The sequence below is a fragment of the Carcharodon carcharias genome, chromosome 10, assembly GCF_017639515.1.
Source record: "Carcharodon carcharias isolate sCarCar2 chromosome 10, sCarCar2.pri, whole genome shotgun sequence".
NCBI classification, from domain to species: domain Eukaryota; kingdom Metazoa; phylum Chordata; class Chondrichthyes; order Lamniformes; family Lamnidae; genus Carcharodon; species Carcharodon carcharias.
In genome coordinates this window covers 22,841,975-22,858,123 of record NC_054476.1, presented here as the reverse complement: position 1 = coordinate 22,858,123, position 16,149 = coordinate 22,841,975, and the positions used below count along the sequence as shown (strand labels likewise).

Below are 16,149 nucleotides of genomic sequence, written 5' to 3'. Positions count from 1 at the left end.
CTTACTGAATCTCACTGTTTCTTCCCAAGAACTTCACACAGAGGAAGAAGAAGAATCAACATCTTACATCTAAGGCAATGGTATAGCCAGGAAAAAAGACCAGGAGTATATTGAATAAGCTGCAGGATCTTTCAGCACCAACTCACAAGATGTTGAAGTTGCACGTTATTCTACCTGGAAAACATGAATTGACAATTCAATCATGTGGATCAGAAGTTATCCTCTCAACCTGCCCTCTCTGCACTTCGGGATAGCAGGATAATGCCTACTGCTGTAAGGCCCCTGAAATATTTTTTTAATGTCATGTAGCTGGCTTAAACCAGCTGCCTAGTAGAATTACATCCCTAAAACGTACAATGTAACTTGGCTGACTGCAGTCAGCTTACATTATTTCTATTATCAACTGCTACTTATATAGTTCACAATCTGCATCCTCTATGGCATAGACCTGTCCCATTCGGTACCTGTATAGCTCATGGAGGGGACAGTGTGCAGAACTTAAGGATGGATTACACCCAAATTTTTCCATAAGCACACTTTATGTGTAAAAAAAGCTCCATGTGGCTGGCAAGCTGTGATTTGGCCACCCCTGCTATGCTGACAGTCATCATCAGTTAACTTTTCAGCTATCTCACATAATCAGCGATCCCACAACCAACAGATCAGATCTAAGCTCTGAACCCTGCCACATGCAGTCGTGAATGGTGGTGGACAATTAAACAACTAACAGGGAGAAGGGGGCTGCACAAATATACTCATCCTCAGTGATAGGGACCCCCGCATATCAGTGCAAAAGATAAGGCTGAAGCATTTGAAAAAATTTTCATTCAAAAGTACCAAGTGGATGATCCATCTTGGCCTCCTCTGGAGGTTCCCAGCATCACAGATGCCAGTATTCAGCCAACTCGATTCACTTCACATCATATCAAGTAACAGCTGAAGGTACTGGATACTGCAAAGGCTATGGGCCCTGACAACATTCCAGTAATAGTACTGAAGACTTATGCACCAGAACTAGCTGCACCCTTAGCCAAGCTGTTCCATTACAGCTACAACACTGGCATCTACCCGGCAATGTGGAAACCTGCCCATCTGTCCACAAAAAGTAGGACAAATCCAACCCAGCCAATTACCACACAATCAGTCTGCTTTTGATCTCAGCAAAACGATGGAAGGTGTAATTGACAATGCCATCAAGTAGCGCTTACTCAGCAATAACCTACTCATTGACACTCAATTTGGGTTCTGCCAGGGCCACTCAGCTCCTGACTTCATTACAGCCTTGGTCCAAACATGGACAAAATAGCTGAACTCCGGAAGTAAAGTGAGAGTGACATCAAGGGCGCATTTGATGGAGTGTACCATCAAGGAACCTGAGCAAAACTGGAGTCAATGGGAACAAGGAGGAAAACTGTCCACATACCTAGCACAAAGGAAGATGGGTGTTGTTTTTGGAAGTCAATTATCTCAGTCTCAGGGCATCACTGCAGTTCCTCAGGGTAGTGACCTAGGCCCAACCATTTTCAGGTGCTTCATCAATGACCATCCTCCATCATAATCTCAGAAGTGGGGATGTTCCTTGATGAGTACACAATGTTCAGCCCCATTCACAACACCTCAGGTACTGAAGCAGTCCAGGTCCAAATGCAACAAGATCTGGACAATATCCAGGATTGGGCTAAGTGGCAAGTAACATTTGTGCCACACAAGTGCCAGGCAATGGCCATCTCCAACAGGAGAGAATCTAACCATTGCCCCTTGACATTCAGTGACATTACCATTTCTGAATCTCCCACTATCAACATCCTGGAGATTACCATTGACCAGAAACTGAACTGCACCAACCATATAAATACTGTGGCTACAAGAACAGGCTGTGAATTCTGCAGAGAGTAACTCTCCTCCTGATTCTCCAAAGCCTGTCCACCATTTACATGGCACAAATCAGGAGTGTGATGAAATACTTTCCACTTGCCTGGATGAGTCCAGCTCCAACAACATTCAAGAAGCTCAACACCATCCAGGACAAAGCAGCCCGCTTGATTGGCACCCCATCTACCACCTTCAAAATCCACTCCCTCCAGCACCATTGCACAGTAGCAGCAGTGTGCACCACCTACAAGATGCACAGAAGCAACTCACCAAGGCTCCTTCAATAGCACCTTCCAAGCCCACGATGTCTACCACTTAGAAGAACAAGGGCAGCATGTGCTTGGGAACACCATCACCTGCAAGTTCCCCTCCAAGCCTCAATCACCATCTTGACTTGGAACTATACTGCCTTTCCTTCACTGTCGCTTGGTCAATATCCTGGAACTCCTTCCCTAACAGCACTCTGGGTGTACCTACACCACATGGACTGCAGTGATTCAAGAAGACAGCTCACCACCACCTTCTCACAGGCAATTAGGGATGGGTAATTAATGCTGCCCTAGCCAGCGACTCCCACATCTTCTGAAAGATTTTTTAAAAATTGTTACCTGGCCATTAGTGCATCAATGGCTGATGTGTTATTCACCCACTAGCTGAATCTATGGAAGATTAATGTAATGATAACTTGTCTTAAAACTTAACTTCAATTAGTACTTGCAATTAGTACCTCCTTTCCTACTGTTACTGTTCCATGCTGGAATAAGGTTGCGTGAGTGTCACTGGCCTCACGAACATAAGCCCTAAACATAAGCACAATGAGTGTTGTTGGATCTTATGGGTATTGCCAATTTTGTCCCCACAGGATGTGACTATTCTGGGGTCACTACAATAGCCTCATTCATCAGGGATAGGGATTTTGGCCAAGATGCTGGGACATCTCCTTAGAATAAGGTCTTTACTGTCTACTTGAACGGGCAACAGAGCTTTGATTTAAGATCTCATCCAGCAGTGCATGATGTTCTTAGTATTGTATTCAATTGTCAACTGAGATTAAGTTCTCAAATCCTGGGCTGGAGTTTCCATCCAGAACCTTCTGATTCAGAGACAGGAATTCTGAGGCAAACTAGCACTATTTCAGGACAAATAATCTGCCATTTTCATGATTCAAGATTAGATTGAATGGCAGATGAATGAAAAAGCATAGGGGAACTGGGCGGCTAAATGGGATTTAAACTATTTGCTTGCTTGAGGGTTAACTCCGGCACGGACTGGTTGAGCAGAGTAGTCTCTTCTGTTGTGACTGCAATGCAATTTCTATGTACTCTTGAGGTTCAAACATGAAGCATAACCACATGTACCTGAGCATAGACAGCTATGGATGGAACTGCACCATGACAAGAGATTTAAAGAGAAGTGAGGTAAAATTGGAGAGAGATGTTTTAAAAATTAGTGCAGGTGAGATGCATGCTTTGGTGTTACAAAATATTTACAAGAGCTGTCAAGCTAAAGTTATTTAATGCAAACATGTCAAAATAAGTGGATATTGTGCATTGCCATGCATCCTAGGCAGAACATGTTCAAAATATCAATCAAGTCTGCCCAGATTATCAATAAACTCTTCCAAAACCAGAAGTAGTGGGGGATTTGCAGGAGATTTGTTTATGATAGGAAGGTTGCTGGAGGGAAGATATCCCTGAGAAAGGAATCTTAGTCTGCAAATGCAACAATCTTCAAAAGCATGAATTTATGTGGAGAGAGAAGTGCCAGCCAATGACTAAGCTGACCAGGTTTTCAAAAAGTGAACCGAGCGTGGAGAGAGGAGGAGACTAATGATGGATGCATGAGGCAGGACTCAGGAGGGAATATGAGGGAGAAGTACTGAGTGGGCGAATGGGAGGCACAGATTTTGGAGACAGATGCACAGAGTGGTCAAGCGGAAGGAAAGGGAAAATCAATGGCATTGAGTGAACAAGATGATCTATGTAAACAGAGAAGGCTGCCAGCAAGATAAAAGAGGCTCCAACAAAGAGACAGAGACTAAGAAAATCAAAACAAAGAGGGAGAAAAGCAAAGAGACCAAGAATCAAAGAGAAAAGGCAAAAATCAAAGAGGAAAGCTGAAGAATCAAAGGCAACTGAGAGACAGGGACAGAGAAAAAAGAATGAGCTTAAACCATATAGTATGACTTTGCTTTTCTTTACATTGCTTGTGCTCAGTGGGGTGGGTTGTTTTTGTATGTACGCAATTTGCAAAAATTCTCTGCTTAAAGTTTGTCCTAATTTCCTTTGTGTTCAATCCTCGAGTGTATAGGGAACAATGAAACATGCATGAAATGGATCCCCCCCAAAAAGAGGAAAGTCCGGGGGTGGAGGAGGGGGTTGGGGGGGGGGGTGGAGTGGTGTTGGTCGGATGAAGAAGCAATTCAGTCCACAGAAAAAGCTTGATCAGAATCCATGAACATTGCTCTATGCAACAATAAGATGAAAAACTGAATAACCAAGAGGTCATTGCCTCTTAACCTGTTTGCATCTTGCAGCACTCTTTGTCAGAGGCTTTTTCCATTGCCTGGGTGTCTGACTGGTTCCGTATGTTATGACCACACCGCCCTCAGCAGGCGTGTGCTGGGAAGTCAGAATCTGACAAAAAAGTCTTTCACAAAAGTGCTCACCCAGCATTGTTTGCATTATACGCTGCAAAGCAAGAAGCCCGCCAATTTGTGAACGAAATCAGAAAGGATTTTCAATTTATTTCTGGATTATTTTGTGTTCGTATTGAAAAAAAAATAGAAAATATAAAAATGCATTTTTTTATATTTCCTTTTTTTTATTTCCGCTAAGTGAACAATTATGTTTCCTCCTGGGCGGAAATTAAAGTTTCACAATGTCTCTCATCCAACAATAACCTCGAAAAACCCATTCGTACTGCAGTGTCCAATTATTATTTCCCTGAGGCACATTAAAAAAAATTAACATACAAATCTCTTGATTATTGTGATAGGTTAGGTCCTTTATGCCTGGATAAATTAGGATTGCTGCAGATAGATGTATTAAATACCGTTACTCTGCAGAAAATACAGCGCAGGCCATTGTAATGTTAAAACAATTTGTTCAAGGTTGGGATATCCCTGGCACTCTATGATGCAATGTATAACGACACTTGAGTGGGCGGGCATTTAGGAAAAAAAATACTATTATGACTGAGTTTCAAATAATTCTTTTGGGAGCAGGCGTATCGATTTTACTGATAACGGTTGAAACCTTTAAAAGGCTGAGTCCCAGGTCTCTAACCAGTGCATTAGAGAAGAGATCAGGGAAACTGGGTTCGTCTATTCGCCTCTTGCCTGCACCTTACCGGGGATGTTTGTGGACCCGCTGGACCGGTTCAAGATGCGGGTGGCGATGCGCAGGCTGTGCTTTGCCCTTGTGCTGACCGAGCTGCCCTTTGCCATGGTGGGGCACGCCATGCCCTCGCCAGATGCGGGGCCACACGTGAACTCTGGCTGGGATCAAACCATAAGGCTCATGCACTTGTACACCGAGCAGGACAAAGGCAGCTTCATCAGCTACCACCTGCGGATGAATGATGATGGCACAGTGGACGGCAGCCTGGAACGGAGCGCACACAGTAAGCAGGCTTTCAGCATAGAGAGTCCTCCATCTGGTACATCATATGGGGGTGGGTGGGAGGCGGTCGGTGTTATTTAATCGTTACGTGGGTTAATTTAAAAAAAAACAGACTGGCGGAGGGAGAATATTAAAATTTCAGTCCCCAGCAAGATTGAGACTTGGCTCCAGCAGGTCAGGGCTGTGGAGGGGCGAAGTCCGAGAGAGAATTGGTGTGGATCAGACAAATGTTCTCGCCCCTTTAAGCTGGCAGCTGCAGTCAGATATTTACACAGGCGGCCCAAGGCAGAGGTTACACGTGACGACTTGTTTTACACTTTTATGACAATTTGCAACAACTTTACTGTGAGCTCTTAAAGGGAGAGAGGGAGAGGGAGCGGTGCAGGGACCAGCAATGGGATTGGTCTCCTGTGCTCTCTGTTTTTAAGCGATCTCACAAAAACTGAGCCTTGAAATTTGTTGTGTTAAATTGTTCCCTAATTTCACGGTAAGAGGCGGCACCACAGTAACTGTGTGTGAAATGTGTGTCCCCAATGTTTAATGACCCTTTTGAGGGGGGGGGGGGGGGGTGGAGGCGAGCAGACCAAGTGGCGAGGATTTTATCACAGCCCGGGTTTTCCTTCCGCCTCAAACAGAAAACCTCTTTCTATCTTACCTAGTTTTTGTTTTAAGGGATTTTTTTCCCCGACTCTTTGGGAGACGGAAATTAAAGTCTGCAAAAGAAGCCCAACTATGTTTGTTATTTGCCGACTCAGTTTCGGGACGGTTATACCATTTCACAGCGGCAAAGCCAGGCGAGTCGGCCAATCAAAGTCATTTTTGAAATCGGAAGATGCACCAAGCGCAGGAGTGATCGGAAGTTGAGCGGGTTGCACTGACTGTTAACCCTGTTGCCTTTGCGTTCCAGGCCTTCTTGAGATAAGGGCAGTGGCTCCGGGAGTGGTGGCGATCAAAGGCTATCGCAGCGGCCGCTATCTGTGCATGGAAAGAGACGGCAAGCTGCTCGGCTCGGTAAGTCCTCGCCGGAAATTCCGGCTTTCAGCTTCCCCTTATCTAACCATTTTTTAAAAAAAAATGCAGCCACCTCACTTCCACTGAATAAGCAGCGGCGGGGGCGGGCGGGGGCTGTGTGTGTGTGTAGGGGGGAGGGATGCTCGCTTTGCCTAATGCTCCGGAGCAATGCCTCCTTATCTGAGCATCCTAGCACCAGCAGCGGGTCCATTGTGGGTTATTGACCTCAAGAGTTCACTGACCTGCAGATCCACATGGCAGCCCCTGGGCGCCAGTGTTGTCAGCTGTCAGTGTGGAGAATAATGAAAACACATAGGCTAATCACTCTCTTTTTATTTCCCCTCTTTTTTTTCTCTCACTCTTATTATTTCTTTAGCTATCATATAATGAAGCTGACTGCTCATTTACAGAGCGCTTGCTGTCTGGCACCTATAACTTGTACTGGTCGGAAAAGTATGGAGCTGCCGTGTCCTTAAGCAGCAGGAGGCAGCGAGCCCACACAAGAGGGAGGCCATTCCCTCCCCTCTCCCAGTTCCTGCCCATACGGAACACGCTGCCTCTCCGGCTGGTCCGCCCTAACCATTCCAGGGAAACTCCTGAACTCGACTCGCTCCCGTCTTCAGTTATTCAGACCAACAGCATGGATCCTCTGGACTTCACATATGAAGCCACATGAAGAAGCCTCCTTTCGACCCATGATTGCATTGCACTTTTTGGCTAATTGACTGCTTGCTACTCTGCCACCTAGGTCTGCTGAAAAGGATACAGTGCCTGATTATGAAGTCACCTTGTCATTTGCAAGATTTAAAAAAACACAGGTAACTCAGGTGTCTGAGTGCCAGCCTCAATTTAGAAAGGATTCTCAGTACGAATATTCGACAAGTGAAATACTGAATGAGTGTAAGTGCCTGGCAGCTTTGAGCCTGCAATGGTACACATACATGAAAAATGCAACTCTACTGGGATAAGGGATACTGGGTGCAGTAAAATGCTCCCTTGTAGGATAGGAGATTAAAAAAAAAATCAGTGTAAGGCCATATCTTAAGATAGGAAGAGGATGCAGCATAAGAGGGTGCAGCATAACCCTCAATTGTAAGATTGAGGACGAAGGGTAAATAGTGTAACTCCGCCCCCCTCCCCCCCAATGTAGGATGTTGATAGAGGGAAAAGTGTCACTTGAATTGTATGATTGAACATAAAGGGTACTGTTTAGAAATCCTATAATAGGAAGAGGAATTATAGTTTCAGTTTAAACCTTCTCCTATAACATGGGATAGAGGGCAGTTTAAACCATCTCTCTCATGAAATGAGCTGGAGAATGGAGTTCAGACCTTATATCTGAGGACTGGGAATATAAGGCACAAGTTTAAACCTCTGCCGTAAGAGGAAGGTTGGAAGGTGAAATTGGAAATGTTCCTGCTAGACGGGAGTTCAGTTTAAACTGCGTGTCCTACTGGAGGAGATGGAATTTAAGTCCCAGCAGCGAGTTAAAATGATCTTCCTGAGGGAAAATATTCAGGACATATTGTGCAGTTCAAATGTGCTATTGTGTGAGAGGGGTCTAAAGCTTGCAATTTAAGTCCCATTCCTGGGAAAAGCATGGAATAACATTAAAAACAAAACCTTCACAAACTGGAACTGTAGTATCAAATACATTGAATAACGAATCTGATATTGCAAAACATACAAGTTTGTCCAGTTGAATTTGAAGGAGTCTAGCATGGAAGAAATCGATCGCAAATTCAGCCAAACAAGCACTTAACCATTTCTAAGGTATTTATAATTAACTTATTGTAAACAGTGGTTCCTTCTATTTTGTTACTATATTTATGTACATATATTTATACAATTTTCCATTTTGTGTAATTCAGTTTAAATGAACCTGGTCTTGGAAGGCTAATGTTGTATTTTTTTTTTTGCTTGAATGATTAATAAATAAAAGCAAATTACTTGAAGTTACATGTGAAGGTTTGTACTTAATGGACAATTAAATAGTCAATTACTGGTGACAGCTGATGGAATGAATCAACCAGCTTTTTTCATAGGTTTCATTTCATACTTCCATATTGTGACTAAACAGTAAGAAATTATACATTTTTGTAAATTAAAATAAAGTGTAAATAAAATTCCATAACAGTTTGTCTGCGTTCCTTTATTTACATTCTTTTATATACTGTGGCTACAGTTCATTCTATTAAGGGATGCACTGCAGCAATTCACCAAGTCTTCTTCGACGGTATCTCCCAAAGCCCCGATCATCACCTAGAATATTGAAGTCAATGGTTTCATAGGGACAGTGTCACCTCTCAAATTACCTCTAAGTCACATACTATCTTAACTTGGAAATATATTGCTGTTGCTTCATTGTCACTGGATCAAAATCTTGGAATTTCCTCTTCAACAGCATGATAGTGCCCCTTCACCATACAGACAGCAGGCTCACTACCACCTACTCAGGACAATTATTGAGGGGCAATACAGGCTGGCCTATCTAGTGATGTCCATACCCAATGAATCACGTAGGATTACATAGAGTATATGACACAGGCCATTCAGTCCAGCCAGTCCATGATAGTGTTTATGTGCCACTCGAGCCTCCTCCTGTCTTTCCTCAACCAAAGCTATCATCGTCACCCTCATGTGCTTGTCTAAGTACCAGCACCCATCCCCCCAAATGCATCTATACTATTTGCTTCAACCAATCCCTGTGATAGCAAGTTCCACCTTCTCACCACTCTTAGGTAAAGAAGCTTCTTCTGAATTCCCTACTGGATTTCTTAGTGGCTCTCTTAGATTAATAGCTGCTAGATATGCTCTTGCACACAAGAGGAAGCATTCTCTCTGTATCCACTCTAATCAAAACCTTTCATAATTTTAAAGACCTCTATTAGGCCACCCTTCAAGCTTCTTAGTTCAAGAGAAAAGAGACCCAGCCTGAAGATCCTTTCCTGATATGTATACCCACACATTTCTAAATGAAAATGAATGAATAAAAAAAGCATAGTTTTTCATTAATTACTTCTTAGCATAATATAGGTAAACCCTTTTCTGTTAAACATTTTTCCTCGTTCCTTTTATTCTTTCCTGTCAACTTTTCTCTGCTAAATGGGAGAACAACTCAATGAACATGCACCAGATAAAGTCTCCTTTCACACTTTATCAATATTATTCTATCAAATACAATTTGATTACTTGATTCAATCATATTTCTTAGCTAGTTCGCTTTAGATGACATCATCTGATGGATTTCTGGTACACTTGTGAAGGATGATCTATTGCTTCTAAACATTTTTTATTCATTCATGGGATGTGGATGTCAATGGCTAGGTCAGCATTTATTGACCAACCTTAATTCCCTGTGAGAAAGTGGTGGTGAGCTGCCTTCTTAAACTGCTGCAGTCCATGTGTTGTAGGTGCAGCCATCGTGCTTTTAGGTAGGGAGTTCCCAGTTTTTGACACAGTGAAGGAAAGGCAATATATTTCCAAGTCATAATAGTGAGTCACTTGGAGGGGAACTTCCAGGTGGTGGTGTTCCTATATATCTGCTGCCTTTGTTGTTCTAGATGATGGCAGTCATAGGTTTGGAAGGTGCTGCCTAAGGAGCCTTGGTGAGCTTCCGCAGTGTCTCTTGCAAATGGTACACACTGCTGCCATTATGCGTCAGTGGTGGATGGAGTGAATATTTGTGGAAGGCATGCCAATCAAGCGTGCTGCTTTCTCCTGGATGGTGTCAAGCTTTTTGAGTGTTGTTGAAGCTGCACTCACCCAGGCAAGTGGGGAGTATTCCATCATATTCATGACTTGTACTTTGTAGATGGTAGACAGGATTTGGGGAGTCAGGAGGTGAGTTATTCGCCACAGAATTCTTAGCCTCTGACCTGCTCTTGTAGCCACAGTATTTATATGTCTAATCCAATTCAGTTTCTGGTCAATGGTAACCTCCAAGATATTGATAATGGGGGATTCAGCGATGGTAATGCCATTGAATGTCAAGGGATGATGGGTAGATTCTCTCTTGTTGGAGATGGTCATTGCCTGGCACTTATGTGGTGCAAATGTCACTTGCCACTTGTCAGGTCAAGCCTTGATATTGTCCAGGTCTTGGTGTATTTGGACATAGATGGTATATGAGGAGAATGGTGCTGAACATTGTGCAATCATCAGCAAACATCCCCACTTTCCTATGCTATCACTGTGTCAAAATCCTGAACTCCCTACCTAACAGCACTGGGGGTGTACCTACACTACCGGGACTGCAGTGGTTCAAGAAGGCAGCTCACCACTACCTTCTCAGAATCAAGAATCACAGAACTGTTACGATGTAGAAGGAGGCCATTTGGCCCAAAGTGTCTGCACCGGTCTCCAAATGAGCATTATGACTTAGTGGTATTTCCCATAACCCTACATGTCATTTTAGTTTCAATAATCATCTATTGCTGTCTTGAATGCCTCGATTGAACCTCCCTCCACCACACTTCCAGGCAGTGTACTCCAGACATGAACGACTCGTTGTATGAAAATGTTTTTTCTCTCATCATATTTGCTTCTTTTGCAAATCACTTTAAATCTGTGCCCTCTCATTCTTGATCCTTTTACAAGCGGGAACAATTTTTCCCTATCTACTCTATCCAGCCCCTCCATGATTTTGAACACCTCTATCAAATTTCCTTTTAGCCTTCTCCTCTCCAAGGAGAACAGTCCCAACCTCTCCAATCTATCTTCGTATCTCAAGTTTCTTATCCTTGGAACCATTCTTGCAAACCTCTTCTGCACTCCAGTGTGTTCACATCCTTCCTATAGTGTGACACCCAGAACTGTACAGAACACTCCAGTTGAGGCCTAACTAGTGTCTTATATAACTCATCATAACCTCCTTGCTTTTGTACTCTATGACCCTTTTCATAAAGCCCATTATACTGGATGGTTTATTAACTACTTTCATCATCTGTCCTGCCACCTTCAATGATCTATGCACATTTGCACCCAGATCCCTCTGCTCCTGCACACCCTTAAGATTTGTACCCCTTACTTTATATTGCCTCACCATGTTCTTCCTAACAAAATGCATCACCTCGCATTTCTCCGCATTGAACTTTAACTGCCACCTATCTGCCCACTCCACCAACTTGTCCACATCCTTTTGAAGTTCTATACTGTTCTCCTCACAGTTTATAATGCTTCCAAGGTTTGAATCATCCACAAACTTTGAAATTCTCCCCTGCACACCAAGATCTAGGTCTTTAATATATATCAGGAAAAGCAAGGGTCCCAATACCGACCCCTGGGGAACTCCATTACAAACGTTCCTCCAGCCCAAAAATTATTAATTGACTCTCTGTTTCCTATTACTCAGCCAATTTTGGATCCAAATTGCTACTGTCCCTTTTATTCTATGAGCTATAATTTATCTCACAAGTCTGTTGTGCGACACTGTATCAAAAGCCTTTTGAAAGTCTATGTACCCCACATCATCAGCATTACCCTAATCTGTCCTCTCTGTTACCTCTTCAAAAAACTTCAGCAAGTTAGTTAAGCATGGGGCAGGATTTTTAGTTCAGCAGGCACATGTGATCGACATGCCCGGGAGTGGCCAGGGAACGGACCACCGACCGCCAATTAACAGCCAGCCGGCGTGAAAGGCACGCTGAAATGCTCAGCGCTGCCGTGGTAGGGGGCAGGAGGAGGGCAGGGGCTGAGGGTGCGGTGGAACGTGGAATGAGAGCACCCTGAAAGCAGGGAGCTGAAGAATTTAAATGCAATCAATAAAGATTTTAAAATCCAGAAAAAAATGCCCGCATATCAGAATCAGCCACCTGAACATAGAGATGATGAAAATTCTGTCCAGACATTTTTTTAAAATTTAATAACGGAAACCTCATCCTGCCCCTGGATGAGGTTTCATCAAAAAAGTAAAGGCTGCCTGGCTGATTCGCCCATCTGCCAACAGTAAGGTTGGACGGACCACGAAAAATTGGGGACGATTACAACTTTAATGGGCTTAAATGCCCTCTGAATTGTCAGCGGGCACGCTTCTGACTTTTGCGCTTGCCCACTGTCCAAAATATTGTGGAAGTGCGGAATGAGGTTAGACACATGCCTGCACTCCAAGCTAAGAACTCTGCTCATGATTTCCCCTTTAGAAATCCATGCTGGCTCTTCCTAGTCAACCCACATTTTTCTATGTGATTAATATCTCGAACAATTGTCTCTGGAAGCTTCTCCACCACTGAAATTAAACTGACTGGTCTGTAATTGCTGGGCTTATCCTTACAACCTTTTTTTAACCAGGGGTGTGTAATGTTTGCCATTCTCCAGTCCTCTGGCACCTCCCAAGAGCCTAGGGAAGATTGAAAGATTATAACCAGTGCCCCTGCAATTTCCACTCTTACTTCCTCAAAATCCTTGGATGCATCTCATCCGGCCCTGGTGTCTTGACAACTTTAAGTACCGACAGTTTATCCAACACTTCCTCCTTATCAAATTTGAACCCTTCTAGTGACAGAGTTTTCTCTTCCCTTACCAACACTGCCATCCATCCTCCTTTTCTTCCTTTCCTATCTTTTCTGAATTCCTTATACCCAAGAATATTAACACACAGTTCTGCCCTTCCTTGAGCCAGGTCTCTGTTATCGCTACCACATAATATTTCCACATGGCAATCTGCGCCTGTAACTCTCCAATCTTATTTACCATACTCCATGCATTCACATACATGCACAGTAACCCTGTTTTAGACTTCATGGCTTTTTCCCTTACTCCCACTCCAACTATTAACTTACTATTCTCTATACTAGTGCTATCTGTCTCTCCCAGTATTTTGTGCACCAAAGCCCCCCAACAGCACCAGCAAAATGCCCTGCAAGGAACTCAGTCCTGGCTCTTTTCAGTTGCACCCATCTGGCTTGTACAGGTGCCATCTTCCCCAGAGCCAATCTCAGTGTCCCAGGAATCTAAAGCCTTCCCTCCTGCAACCTCTTTCCATCCACGCATTCATGTGTCTTATCCCCCTATTTCTGTATTCACTGGCACATGGCTCTGGGAGTAATCTTGGGATTACTACATTTGTCGCTCTGCTTGCTAATTTTCAACCTAGCTCCCTAAATTCTAATCACAGGACCACATCCCCCTTCCTATTTAAGTCATTGGTACCAGTGTGGACCACAACCTCTGGCTGATCACCTTCCCCCAGAAGAATGTCCTGCAGCTGTTCGATGACATTCTTTGCCCTGGCACCAGGGAGGCAACATACCATCCTGGGGGGGTGCCAGACTCATTGGCCAATAGCTTATCAATTGGTCTACATACCAGATGTACTGCTTTAAATAGTGTCAGAATGGTCAGTGTCCAAAGCAACCAATCTGGCGCAGAGAGCATCACGATTGACCGGCTACTCAGCCAATGATTGCTATTGTTCTGAACAACAGCAATCATTGGCTGAGTAGGACAAGCCAGACACCCCAGTCCTTCCTTTCTTGCTTACCTCATGGACTGTTCTGTTTGGGTGCTGTCTCATGCTGCTTTCTTCACTCTTCTTCACATTTAGCTGGAGTGTAAGGTAAGGTAAAGTGTTTGGTGCCTCAGTGCTTAGTTTACCCCCACAAGGCCCTTAGCTTCCTGACCTCTCCTTCGAGTCCTCCCTTAGTCAATGGTGTCTGTGACCCTGGCACTTCCCATCCCTCCCTCTCCTTAGTCCCTTGGTGATGGTGTGGCCCTGGGTCTTTCCCCTCTCTACTTCTCCTCCATCCCTCTGTTAATGGTGTTTGTGGCCCCACACCCTTCCCTTCCCAACCTCCACTTAGTCCCTCGACAATGGTGTCACCCTGGTCTTGGCTTCACCTGTGTGAAAATGAGTGAGTGTGAGAATGAGTGAGTCTGAGGCAGTGAGTGTGACAGTGATTGAGTGTGAGATTGCAAGTAATTGTGAGATTGCGAGTGAATGAGTGTGAGATTGAGAGTGAATGAGTGTGGGTGAGTGTGTGATTGAGTGAGTATGTGAGTGATTGAATGTGTGAGTCAGTGAGTGAGTGTATGAGAATGAGTGAGTGTGAGTGAGTGAATGAGTGTGTGATTGAGAGTGAGGGTGTGAGATTGAGAGTGTGAGTGAGTGAGTGTGAGATTGAGAGTGTATTTGAGATTAAGTGTAAGTGTGAATGAGTGTGAGTGTGAGTAAGTGTGAGAGTGATGTGGGAGTGTGTATGAGTGTGTGTCTGTGAGAGTGTGAGTGTGAATGTGTGTGTGTGAGTGTAGGGTGTGTCTGAGTGAGTGTGAGATTGAGAGTGTATTTGAGATTGAGTGTAAGTGTGAATGAGTGAGTGTGAGTAAGTGTGAGAGTGATGTGGGAGTGTGCATGAGTGTGTGTCTGTGTGAGTGTGAATGTGTGTGTGTGTGAGTGTAGGGTGTGTCTGAGTGAATCAGTGGGAGTGAGAGAGGGAGTGAGTGTGGGAGCGAGTGAGTGAGTGTGAGAGTGAGTGTGGTAAAGTGTGTGAGTGTGTGTCTGTGAGAGTGTGTGTGTGTGAATGTGTGAGTGTATCTGAGTGAGTCAGTGAGTGTGTGAGTGGGAGTGAGTGACTGAGTGAGTGTGTGAGTATGTGTGTGTGAGTGTGTGTGTGAATGTGTGAGTGTGTGAGTGGGAGTGATTGTGGGAGTGAGTGACTGAGTGAGTGACTGAGTGTGTGAGTGTGTGTGTGAGTGAGTGTGAGAGTGAATGAGTGTAAGATTGTAAGTAAGTGTGAGGTTGCAAGTGAGTGTGAGATTGAGTGAATGTGTGAGTGATTGAATGTGTGAGTGAGTCAGTGAGCCTGAGTAAGTGTGAGAGTGAGTTTGTGAGCATGTCTGAGTGAGTCAGTGAGTGTGTGAGGGGGAGTGAGTGTGGGAGTGAGTGAGTGTGAGAGTGAATGAGTGTAAGATTATGAGTAAGTGTGAGATTGCAAGTGTGAGATTGAGAGCGTGTGAGTGTGAGATTGAGTGAATATGTGAGTAAGTGAGCGAGTATGATCGAGTGTGTGAGTGATTGAATGTGTGAGTGAGTGTGAGCCTAAGTGTGAGAGTGAGAGTGGGAGAGTGTGTGAGTGTGTGAGCATGTCTGACTGAATCAGTGAGTGTGTGAGGGGGAGTGAGTATGGGAGTGAGTGAGTGTGAGAGTGAATGTGAGAGTGAGTGAGTGTGTGTGAGTGTGAGATTATAAGTGTGAGATTGCAAGTGAGTGTGAAATTGCAAGTGAGTGTGAGATTGAGTATGATTAAGTGAGTGTGTGATTGGGCAAGTGTGTGAGTGATTGAATGTATAAATGAGTGATTGAGTGTATGAGAGTGTGAGACAGCGTGGGTGTGAGAGTGAATGTGAGAGAGTGTCCCCGAGTATGGTAATGTGTCTGAGTGAGTCAGTGAGTGTGTGAGGGCAAGTGAGTGTGTGTGAGTGAATGTGTGTGTGTATGTGTGAAACTGAGTGAGTGTGTGTGAGTGTGAGATTGACAGTGTGAAATTGAGAGTGGGTGTGAGTGGGTGTGTGAGAGTGTGAGCATGAGATCGAGTGAGAACGAGTGCAAGAACCCTGAGACTGGGAGTGAGCTAGATTGTTGGACACACACACACACACACACACCCTTCCCTCCTCTTTCTAGCTCCCCAAAAACCTATCCACACAC

The 16,149-nt window shown here is 44.2% G+C and overlaps 1 protein-coding gene across 1 annotated transcript; it reads left to right on the top strand.

Moving 5' to 3' along the window:
* The first annotated feature begins 5,258 nt into the window (after positions 1 to 5,258).
* On the top strand, positions 5,259 to 8,598 carry fgf19 (fibroblast growth factor 19). The gene is made up of 3 exons (XM_041198133.1): positions 5,259 to 5,496; positions 6,403 to 6,506; positions 6,883 to 8,598. Exons 1-3 carry the CDS (start codon positions 5,259 to 5,261, stop codon positions 7,180 to 7,182), a joined length of 642 nt encoding a protein of 213 aa, XP_041054067.1. The 3' UTR covers positions 7,183 to 8,598.
* Positions 8,599 to 16,149: the final 7,551 nt, after the last annotated feature.